Source organism: Anomalospiza imberbis, chromosome 7 (assembly GCF_031753505.1).
Source record: "Anomalospiza imberbis isolate Cuckoo-Finch-1a 21T00152 chromosome 7, ASM3175350v1, whole genome shotgun sequence".
NCBI classification, from domain to species: Eukaryota; Metazoa; Chordata; class Aves; order Passeriformes; family Viduidae; genus Anomalospiza; species Anomalospiza imberbis.
Window position 1 is genome coordinate 38893492 of NC_089687.1, and position 11754 is coordinate 38905245.

Consider the following 11754-nt stretch of genomic DNA (forward strand, 5'->3'; position numbering starts at 1 on the left):
CTGACAGTCCCATGGGAACCCTACAAACTGACATCAGGAACCTGGGCCGGCAACTTTCCGTTCCAAGAAAAAATGGCCGGTCTTAATGTCCAGGGGCCTGTGGCCTTGAGTGGCCAGACGCCTCCAAGAAATCCAAATGATTAAAGATATGTCCCTGACCCAATCTGCCCCCACCTCTAACCTGTGCTTCCCTGACAGTCCCATGGGAACCCTACAAACTGACATCAGCAACCTGGGCTGGCAAGTTTTCCTTCACAGGGAAAAGGGCCAGTCTTTGTCTTCAGGGGCCTGTGGCCTTGAGTGGCCAGACGCCTCCAAAAAATCCAAACGATTAAAGATGTGTCCCAGACCCAACCTGCCCCACCTCAAAGCCATGCTGCCCTAACGGTCTGAAGGGAACCCTACAAACTGACATCAGGAACCTGAGCTGGCCACATTTCTTTCCAAGAGGAAATAGCCAGTCTTTGTCTCCAGGCGCCAGTGTCCCTGAGTGGCCAGACGCCTCCAAAAAATCCAAACGATTTAGGATGTGTCCCAGACCCAACCTGCCCCAACCTCAAACCGGTGCTGCCCTGACAGTCCCAAGGGAACCCTACAAACTGACATCAGCAACCAGGGCTGGCAACTTTTCCTTCACAGGGAAAAGGGGTGGTCTTTCTCTCCAATGGCGTGTGATCCTGAGTGGCCAGACACCCCCAAAAAATCCAAACGATTAAGGATATGTCCCTGACCCAACCTGCCCCCACCTCTAACCTGTGCTACCCTGACAGTCCCAAGGGAACCCTACAAACTGACATCAGGAACCTGGGCTGGCAACTTTCATTCCAAGAAAAAATGGCTGGTCATTTTCTCCAGGGGCCTGAGGCCCTGAGTGGCCAGACGCCTCCAAAAAATTAAAAGTATTAAAGATGTGTCCCAGATCCAACCTGCCTCCACCACAAAAATGTACTGCCCTTACAGTCCCAAGGGAACTCTACAAACTGACATCAGGAACCTGGGCTGGCCACATTTCTTTCCAAGGAAAAATGGCCGGTCTTTGTCTCCAGGCGCCAGTGTCCCTGAGTGGCCAGACGCATAAAAAAAATCCAAACGATTAAAGGATGTGTCCCAGACCCAACCTGCCCCAGCCTCAAACCTGTGCTGCCCTGACAGTCCCAAGGGAACCCTACAAACTGACATCAGGAACCTGGGCTGGCAACTTTTCCTTCATAGGGAAAAGGGCCGGTGTTTGTCTCCAGGGGCCTGTGGCTTTGAGTGGCCAGACGCCTCCAAGAAATCTAAACGATTAAAGATATGTCCCTGACCCAACCTGCCCCCACCTCAAATTTGTGCTGCCCTGACAGTCCCAAGGGAACCCTACAAACTGACATCAGCAACCTGTGTGGGCCACATTTCTTTCCAAGAAAAAATGGCCAGTCTTTGTCTCCAGGGGCCTGAGGCCCTGAGTGGCCGGACGTATCCGAAAAATTCAAACGATTAAAGATGCGTCCCTGACCCAACCTGCTCAACCTCTAACCGGTGCTGCCCTGACAGTCCCAAGGGAACACGATAAACTGACATCAGGAACCTGTGCTGGCAAGTTTTCCTTCACAGGGAAAAGGGCCGGTCTTTTTCTTCAGGGGCCCGTGTCCCCGAGTGGACAGACGCCTCCAAAAATTCCAAACGATTAAGAATGTGTCCCAGACGCAACCTGCCCCACCTCAAACCTGTGCTGCCCTGAAAGTCCCAAGGGAACCCTACAAACTGACATCAGGAACCTGGGCTGGCAACTTTTCTTTCCAAGGAAAAAAGGCCAGTCTTTGTCTCCAGGGGCCTGAGGCCTTGAGTGGCTGGACGCCTCCAAAAAATCCAAATGATTTAGGATGTGTCTCAGACCCAACCTGCCCCGACCGCTAACCTCTGCTGCCCTGACAGTCCCATGGGAACCCTACAAACTGACATCATGAACCTGGGCTGGCAACTTTTTTTTCCAAGAAATAATGGGGTTCATTGTCTCCACGGGCCTGTGGCCCTGATTAGGGGCATTCTCCAAAAAATCCCAACGATCAAGGATGTGTCCCAGACCCAACCTGCCCCCACCTCTAACCTGTGCTGCCCTGACAGTCCCAAGGGAACCCAAGAACCTGACATCAGCAACCAGGGCTGGCCCCTTGTCATTCCCAGGGAAAAGGGCCGGTCTTTGTCTCCAGGTGCCTGTGGCCTGAGTGGCCGGCCACCTTCAAAAAATCCAAACAACAAAGGATAGTCCCAGACCCAACCTGCCCCCACCTCAAACCTGTGCTGCCCTGACAGTCCTAAGGGAACCCTACAAACTGACATCAGCAACCTGGGCTGGCAACTTTTCATTCACAAGAAATAATGGCTGGTCTTTGTCTCCAGGGGCCTGTGGCCCTGAGTGGCCTGAGAGAACCTTGTACAGATATGAAATGCTCCAGCAGGTGAAGCTGGGTTGAACTGGTGCATCCTGGGTATTGCTTTGCCGCTTCCCATCACAGCTCTGCAGCCAAGAGGCCCCTGTGGTCTGTAGCAACCCATCTGGTGCATGTGGGACCACAAGGCAGCAGGAGCAGGACATACTAGAGACCTAGGTGCAGCAGACACATAGAAATGCTGTGAGGTCCAGAGACACTGAGCAGTACAGTTACCCCAGCGTGTCATACAGTTACAGCGTGTCATAGCCACGCTGGAAGGGGAGCGGGAACTGAGAGTACAGGACTGGGTCATACTTCATTCCAAGGTCATTCCCCATGATTTTTCCTTATTATTTTGAACTCTAACAGTATCAAAACCTTTGCATTTCTCTGTGTTTAATATACAATTTTCCAATGAGCTGGCTGCTCACATTTTTTCTCTCTTTCACCACAAAATCGGTTGTAAGTTGTTTTTGGATCAAATCCCAAGATCTCCCTTTCCTCATGGATTCGGAAGGAAAATGTTGAAACTGAGGTGCCTATAAAATACCTACAGAAAAAAATCAAAAAGGGTTTGTGAGGGAGGGCAAGTTTTTAAAATGCAAGTAATTAGATTTCAGTCCAATGAACTTCACTGTTCAGTGAAATGATATGATAATAAAATTATCATATATACACACAATATAACCATTATACATCTATTATACACATCTTTATTATATAATTGATTATATAATGTCTTACAGTATTTGTAAAGAAGCTTGGGCCAAAAACCATATTCAGTTTTGTGACAGTGCTGAATAATAAGCTTTGGCTGAATAAAAGTCAGGTTTGCTACCTTGCATGTGCGCAAATCCACTGGTCAATCACAGCCAAGCCCCCATCCTTATAGAGTTCCAGCTCCTCCAGAGAGGGTTCAAACCTCACCATCTCAGGCAGCAGTTTCTTGAGCAGTTCAATCTCTTAAAAAACAAAGGATATTAATTTATCTCTACATTATGAACAGCAACTTGCTGCTGTCACACAATGTGTTTAAGGAAACTCTGGGTGAACTGTCACAGAGCAAGTGACACAAAAATCTACCAACAAATTTTACAATTCAGTTGCTGAAATTCACAGCATTGCAGGGAGAGGAGCCAGTGGTAATTGCTGCACTCCTCAGAAGTTACCAATCCTGAAGTGACTGTGATCTGCCTACCTTCCTCAACAGCATCAGTGGCTACAAAAACTTTTTCAAGTTTAAGTGTCTCCAAGAGGCTGTGGATTTTCTTTACTGCTCCTTGCAGGGAAGGCACGTCTTCTCTGTGACCCCAAATGAAGTCTCTCCTTCTGAGATGAACCCCAAGGTATGGGCCACCTAGAGCTGTACCTGTCTTAACCTATGAGAGAAAGATTGAAACTTTAAAACTTGAGAGTATCACTGTTCACACTGAAAAGCCAGAATGCATCATCTCTGGATAAGGCACAGAATCTCTCTAGTTGCAGACAGAAATTTTTAAGTATGGACTGGAAGTAGCTTGGCACACTTGTTGTAACATTTAGGTGGCCACCATCATGCAAGAGAAACTGGAGTGCCAAATCTTTGTAAGCAAAAATTCCTCTCCTTGACCAAATAAATCTTCAACTGGCAGGTGGCAGCTGAACTTTACACCCACACATAGTGCTGAAAACAGGACTAAATTCAAGTTTCCTTTACTGAAATGAGGACAACAAAGATCTGGCCCTCAGAACCAGTCAGGCACACTTCGACAGACCCTGTTAGCTTGTGTCACACAGGGAGAAGAAGGTGCATGAGGAACATGTGTGTCTACCTCGATGTGATCAGAAGAGTGCCACTCACATGTGCCTTCCAACATGCCCTACAGCACATTGACAGGAATACACAAATAAAATATTTGTGATGGAGAACAGACTGTTAAGGATTTTACCTTCATCTGTGTCCAGTCCTCCTTGTATTGAGTCCTGTCTGCCTCATCAGTGGATTGAAGGTATTTCTTCCTAAACTTGTCTCCCACCACGCGGAGGTGTTTAGCAAACACCATGCTCCGACGGGTCTGTTAGAGTAGGAGCAGACACTGAGTCAGAAAAAGTAGAGTTAAAAATGAGTAGGTGGAGACAGTTTCACACACACAGCACTCCCAGGATGCAGTTACTTCTGGTACATCTATGCAGTACTCTAAGCAACGATTTTATCCAAGCCTTAATAGTTTATTTCTAATTATCACCACATTTATAACCAGTATATTCACCTGCCCCTGCAATACACAGGTATAGGGAGGACACTGCAGTTATTTACACAGCAGAACACATGATACACCAAATTAAATACCCCAGCAATATACCTCACTTCTGGCAACAAAAGCTGGGCAAACACTTTAGTGTGCAAAACACCTGTAAGAATAAAGCCTGCTTTAAAAATATTACACATCTAGCCACAGACACGCCTATGAAATTCGGTGGAAAAATGATGAAAAAGGAATTCTTTCCTTAACCTGTGAATAAGAATCTCTAAGATTCTGTGATGCAGTTCCCACTGCACACAGCCACAAGCAGCCTTTTTATTAACAGGTAAAAGAATGAAGGAAATCCCAAATATTCCCTTTTTGTCTGCAAAGAAACAGAGAAGGGAGAAATACTTCTCAGAGAAGCATGGAAAAAAGAGAAGAGGCCCTGGGTCCAAGCTGCAGTGAATAAATTTTTGTTTGGACATCAGGCAAAACCACTGGGGCAATGTTTAAAGTGCCACTGCTAAGAAATGTGTGTTATGGAGCCATGTGGATTTCATGTCTGTTCTTACAGGACAAGTCACACTCAAATATGGTACCTGGGTTGCATTTCTTTCCTTGAGACATTACTCTTAATGCGTAATTCATGGCAGCAAACTACTGTTTGGTCCACTTCTGAAAACATGCCATATCTCAACTGAATAGCCAGGTATTTACAAGACTGAGGTAATTTGTGTAATTTGTTTTGTAGTATCATGACAGTCAGTTTTTCTTAGGAATTTTAACTATATCAAGCACTCCATATCATGCTCCATTTTCCTGTCTGAATCTTAATATTTTATTAAAACGTTTAAGAGAGGAATTATTTTACCACAGACCTTCGCCTTGAAACTCATGGGAATTTTGCCTTTGAAGCCAATGGGGAGGGATTTGGGACAATAATGATCACTTTATGGAATTCTTTCGAAAAGACTAATCTTGAGGTTGACTAGGTAAGAAACTGCTCCCTTCTGACTGCAGATGTCTTATATAGGGGGAGGTCCTTTTAATCACCATGACATGCAGCACTAGGCCTTTAGGCACAAGACAGCAGGGCAAATTTCTGTGTCACATTAATCCACAGCAGCCTGAAAACCATGTTAGCACACATTGCTGAAACAGAAGACACAAGTGACTTTCAAGACAAGAAACCCAAGGCAAAACTGAAGCACATGGTTACTGAATTTTTAGCAGAGCCAAGGAAAAAGTCTAGACAAGCTATCTGTAAAATACTCACATTCCAATAATCTTTCCCTCCGTAGTGGTCATGAAGAAGGTTTTCAGCTCTGTCTAACATCACTGACCTATTGAAAATTGTAAAATTGAGTGAAGCTCCCTTAGGAATAGAATTTACATTATGACTTTTCTTTACACATTTGCTAGGATAAAGCACAGACTATAGTCTGTTTGCTAAGGGAATGTGGGGAATGAGGGACCGGCTCCTATGAGGCAAATTCTAGGTCTCCACAAGGCAAATTGTGACCCACAGTCTGCTAGGGAGAGAAGGCAACCATGCCACTCCCTGTGGCATACTCTCTCCCCTAATAAATGGTATCCTGACTCTGAAAGTTAAACACTAAAAAGCATTAACCACTCCTCACAGTCTTTGTAATAGCTGCTATGGGAGACATTAGATTTCTAACAGGGAGAGTGATCCAAAGGGGAGAAGTGACCTGTGTGATAATGCTCAGCCTCAGAGCATTTCTTCTTCTGGGAGGAAGCAGAAGATCGTGAAAACAAACCCAGAGAAGGTGTTTTCCACATGCAGAATAAAATGTCCTAGAGCAAAACAACAGATCAAAGAACACCTACAACAACAAAGACGCTACCAAAATGTATGGTAGTAGGCAGCAGCTTGCCCTTCTCATAAATAAACACAGTTCAGCATTGTGTACTGGAAACATAACTGCACTATCAAAGTCCTAAGAAGCAGAAGAGATTTTTAGAGCTTCAAGTATTCCAGAGCATAAGAGATGTAGATTTAGCTTGTGAGCACACTGATAGGCAAACACACAGAGAAATGCTTCTGCTAAAAGGGTCATTATCTGCATCTCCTTCCACTAAAAAGAGAGGAAGAAGATAACCAATCAACTTTGGATTATCACTGCTGATCATCAGCTGGACACGTGCACGGAAGGCCCTAAATCACCTGGAAACAAACTACACTGTGCTGGTGAAGAAGAAGCATGCATCTAACAGGATGATTGGAGGTGATTGAGGTTACTAACTGAAATGCATTGAGAAGTTTCCTTGAAGTGACCACACTTGAGAGGTAAAAACCCAGTCCTAGGATCACACAACTGGTTTTCTAGCCAGAAGGGCAATATGGGACATCAGAGCTCTGAACAATCATAGCAGTTTGAAGACACTGCCACACATGAAGTTAAGGGACATCTCATTGACATTGCCTAACAAGATTTCCTGACAGCCTTCATTAAAGGCTTTTAAGAAAACTAGGCACAGAAAGGTTCTTGCATGGATTAAAAAAAAAAAAAAGTTTAGAGACAGGGATAAATATATGGTTCTCATTGCAGAGGGAGGTCACAAGTGGACGGTCTCTTCACCATATTCCTAAACAACCTACAGAAGGGCATGAAATTAGGTGACAAAGCTTAACTATTTTAAATTCCTCAGAGCAGCTAAGGCCAACTATGAATAATTAGAGAAGTCTGATCACTGGCCAATGAAGTAGCAGATGAATTCTAACAGAGGAGTGAGCATAGTAAAAAAAACAAAACCTGGCTTCATCTAATGGTCTTGATGGTCAGGAATGAGGACGGTTTGATGCAACCATCAAGGCAACACTCAGAGATGAAAATAAGGAACATGTGTCTCCAGAATTAGCAGAAAAAGAAGAGAGCACTTGACAGAACATGAATTTGTACTGCAATGTAACAGGTTTACCCACACTCAGTGTGCAGGATCCTGCTGAACTGGTTCGGTAAGTTTCAGAGATTGGCAGTGGTGACAACCAAAGGCATGGAATGACTTTCACATGGAGAACAACTAATGGAGCCAGGACTCTTCCCACTGCAGAGGAGACTAGTGAGGGGGCATGTGCCAGAGATGTAAAACATGTGCTGTGGAGTAGAATATGGAACAGCTGATGGTTCAGCATCTCTTCCACTGCATGATCTAGGGGATATTTGATGATACCTTGGAGGTATGAGTCACAAAAGCTGCCTGAGAGAGAATACAAAGGAGTTGAAGGCTATTTGCTCTTAGGTTTTAGCACTGCAATCTTTAACTAAACTTACAGTTAAGTGTTTCTTACACTCTAAATCCCTTTTGTTATTATTTTAACAGAGTACAATAATTCAGTGATGAAGTGTCTCAACAGTGGACAAGCCTTTAAATTCCCCCTGTTCTTCCCACCCAGCAATGGGGTTGAACAACAATAATACAGGAAAAACAGTTATACAAGGCAACTCACTGTGCTGAAGTGTTCTTCAGAAGGATGGGAGCCACAACAGAGGCAGATCCTTGGACAGACAAGCAAGAGACATTTAGGCCTCGTGTTTCCTTGTAACCCCAGAACCAGCCCCTAAAAGGGAACACAAAGGATTAGTTCACAGGCTTGTATTTTAAATTAATGCCATATATAGAACAAAACATCCTAAAAAACTACATATGTTACAAATAAACCAGCCATCTCCTTTATGCTGCTTTTCTGTGTAGCAACAACTTTATAGAATCAGATCTTCTCATACCAATACAACATTTTACTTTTCACGGGCTTTTTAAAAACAAAGTGAACTCCAAGCACCAAGATATCTACAGTAGGCAAATATCTCTCTGAATACAACTGAAAAGACCAGAAGGAATGCTTGATGTTACCTGTAGTAGCCATGTTTGTCTTTGGAGTACATAAGTTGATCAATGCATGGTTTTTCATCTATTTTTTCTTCCCATGTTCCTTCTTTCCATCCTTCTGCATAGCCTTGTAGCACATAAACCTGTTCAATAAAGGGCCCACCTGACTCTGAACAGAAGGCAAAGCAAAGGATTTGTAAGCATTAAAACCCACACCGTAAAAGTATGAACAAGCATCAGTTGCAGTAAAAAATCTGCTAGAAATGCTAATGTTACACTACTCTCTCTTCCCAGTTTTCCCTATGAAAAAGGAAAGGAAGTTCTGTGAGAGCCAGAAAAGCTAAAAGAGTCAGGCAATGTGATCACCTGCTAGCCCACCCAGCTCTGTGCGATTTATTGTGCCAAATGTAACAGAATCACTGTCACCTGGGTAAAACACACTACGAAGCACATAGGTTTTCAGTGCTGTAAGCAGCTACCACAGGAGGAGTGCCTCCAAGAAAAATGTCCAGTACAAGTCCTTCTTCCCCTAAATATTAGGGTCTCTACAAGCAATTTCTTGGAAAGCAGGGAACAGGAACAGAGCTCTTTGCAGAGGTGTGACATTTGGTGGCCTTTATTTCCTTTGCTGAACATGCCAGTGTGCAGTGTTCACCAAGTGAACATTTGGTGATTAGCTCAACGTGGCATTAAATCCTAAAGGAACCAACTTCACTTTCTTATGGAAAAACTTTCTTTTAGACACAAAAAGCAAGGGGTATTTAAAATATGCACAATATCTATGTTGAAAAAGTAAGTTCGGGGAGAACCTGCTTTACAATTTTACTGTCCAACCACCACATCCAGGAAAAAGGTGACTTGTCTGTATTTCAACAGGCTGCCTCTCTCCTTATGGTCTTGTCATTATGGTCAAAACCACACAGAAATACCACAGGTGAATTTAACCACAGGCATTAATTGTCTATCTCTGGGGGTCCCAGAAGTCAAGGGGGCAGCAGTGCTACATCAAACAAATATATGTTTGATGCCAAATAATTGGGTTATTCCATCCTAGTGGTTGTGTAGCTCAGCAAAACTCCTTCCCATCCCTCCTCTTGCCACCTCTATGATTTTTTTTACATAAAAGGATAAAAGCCCCTATAAGGACAAACCTATTAGAAATCATATCAAATATTTAGTCATAGATTGCATGATCCTTTACGCCACCTGCAAGGAACTGCTCATATTCAATGACAGGGATGTTCCTGTTGAGGCTTGGGATATCAAAGAACTCGGACCAAGCCAACCGGATCTGGAGGATGTCAGGGCTCTGCCAGTGATAAAGACGTCCCCAGGGAGGCAGAACCAACACCCAGTTTTCGCTTTTCCGCAGGGTCTTAAGAAGGGAAGCAATGCGCACGTAGACATCTCTGCGAAGGTTGAACCCTTCAGGGGGGTTTACATCATACAAAAGGTATCTGGGGAGAACAAAGGAATACCATTTTTTCTGGGAGCACATTGAGGCTATTACTCGTTTCTCATTTTTACCCTACAATCCTGTGATGAAACTGTTGGGAAGAAAGCTGTTGCTCTTTTTGAGTTTGTGGTAATCAGAAGGGGAAGAAGTATGGGAAGTCAGAACAGTGTGTGCTGCAGGGGTTGGAGGGGCCACTAGGGTCTTCTGGAGCGGTGGCACATGCCAGGAGCCTTTCTTGCAGCAGGTCAAGGAGTGAAAATCTTGCTCATCCTGAGGGTAACATGGGGTATGTGGTGAAAATGGTGAAACCACGGGCATGTAACCAAGGCTAACTCTTGTAAACTGGACACAAAGGCAGGAGGACATGCTCCAGAGAAGTAGGGGGAAAGAATGCATCTAGGAGCTGGCTGATCCCTGTGGTGTCCGTTACAACTCAGGACATTCTACAGGCGAAAGCTCTCGGGCAGCTGCTATGACACCTTCCAAAAACGACCCAAAAAAGCACCAGTAGGCGAAGGAGGCCCTTTACCAGCTGATGGCCGAGACACGGCAGGTCGCCTGTGCAAGGGGACACCGCACGGCGGGGGGAGATCCCAGGGGGCAGGACCGGCCCGGGGTCGGACGCGGCGGGGCCGCCGCATCTCACCTGTTGCGCGAGGCGGCAGCGGCGACGGGCAGCGAGGAGGCGGCGTGGCCAGCGCGGAGGGCGGCGGGCGGCGGCTCGGAGGCGGCGGCGAACGATGGCGGGAGGGCGAGCAAGGCCAGGCCAAGCAGCAGCAGCGGCAGCGCCGGGGCACAGCGGCCGCCGGGCCCCTGCGCCGCCATCCCCACGCCACGTCCGGGGCGGCGCTGGCGGAGCCCCAGCCCTTCTCAGTCTCTCAGAAGAGGCCGGCTGTGAGGGGCCGCAGGCAGGAGCCTGTGATGCGGTTCAGCTCCTCCAAGATTTGCGCTTCCTTCTGGTACATCTGCGGGAGCAGCGGCGGTCAGCACCGGGCGAACGCCGGTTCTCGTCACCGGGGCCTCCGGTCCACCGCATGGCGGACCCCGTACACCCTCCCCGGCCCCAGCGCATCCCGCACCTGCTCCCACTCGGGTTTCGTGTCGTGCCGGTAGCCGAGCAGGTGACACAATCCGTGGGCAGCCGTTACCTGCACGGGGGGCGGGAGCACAACAAGCATTAACGACCGAGCCCCGTGCCCGCCCCACCGCCCGCCAGGACCGAGCGGGGCTCACCGTCAGGACATCGTCAAAATCCTCCCCGGTTTCGCGGCACTGCTGATGGATGTATTCCACCCCCAGGAAAATGTCCCCCAGGTTGTACTCGCTGCGGCAACACGGCCGCGGCAGCTCCCCCGCCACCACTTGGTAGAACGGGAAAGAGAGGACGTCGGTAGGCTCCGGGCAGTGTCGGTAGACGCCGTTCAGTCGCTGCATCAACGCGTTGCTGGAGCAGACTAGCCCCACGTCGAAGCGGGAGGCGCCCAGGGCGGCGCGCAAGGCGCACACGGCGCGGCGAAGCGGGGCCCGGCGTACGGACACGGCGCGCTGCGCATTCCGCAGCGCCACGCTCATGGCGGCACCACCGCCGGCCCCCGACAGCCCGCGAGGACCCCGCCCACCACAATGCGACTCTGTCCTGAAGTCCCGCCCACCACCACCTCCATTGTCGAGACCACGCCCACTCAACGAGCCCACCCCTGTACAGGAATCCCGCCCACCCTCCTGTCCAGCCGTTAATTTGCCCGCCCAATTAGACCACCACACCGCAACGCTCCGCCCACCCGTCTCCCCGCCCCTACTGTTCTGCTGC

The 11754-nt window shown here is 47.3% G+C and overlaps 2 protein-coding genes across 3 annotated transcripts; both read right to left on the bottom strand.

Annotated features, from left to right (window-relative positions):
* Positions 1–2790: 2790 nt before the first annotated feature.
* POFUT2 (protein O-fucosyltransferase 2) lies at positions 2791–10769 on the bottom strand. The gene is made up of 9 exons (XM_068196743.1): positions 10591–10769; positions 9695–9945; positions 8513–8657; positions 8109–8219; positions 5913–5979; positions 4340–4465; positions 3610–3790; positions 3250–3373; positions 2791–2961 (listed from the first exon to the last, which is right to left on the bottom strand). Exons 1-9 carry the CDS (start codon positions 10767–10769, stop codon positions 2808–2810), a joined length of 1338 nt encoding a protein of 445 aa, XP_068052844.1. The 3' UTR covers positions 2791–2807.
* Position 10770: 1 nt separating this feature from the next.
* Positions 10771–11560, bottom strand: YBEY (ybeY metalloendoribonuclease). Of its 2 annotated transcripts, XM_068196755.1 has the most exons (3): positions 11178–11558; positions 11024–11092; positions 10773–10909 (listed from the first exon to the last, which is right to left on the bottom strand). In XM_068196755.1, the coding sequence occupies exons 1-3, from the start codon at positions 11514–11516 to the stop codon at positions 10823–10825; spliced, it is 495 nt and encodes a 164-aa protein (XP_068052856.1). In that variant the 5' UTR covers positions 11517–11558; the 3' UTR covers positions 10773–10822. The 2 variants fall into 2 exon arrangements, with proteins under 2 accessions (XP_068052857.1, XP_068052856.1); XM_068196756.1 differs by lacking the exon at positions 11024–11092 and having other exon boundaries at positions 10771–10909; positions 11178–11560.
* Between the last annotated feature and the right edge of the window lie 194 nt (positions 11561–11754).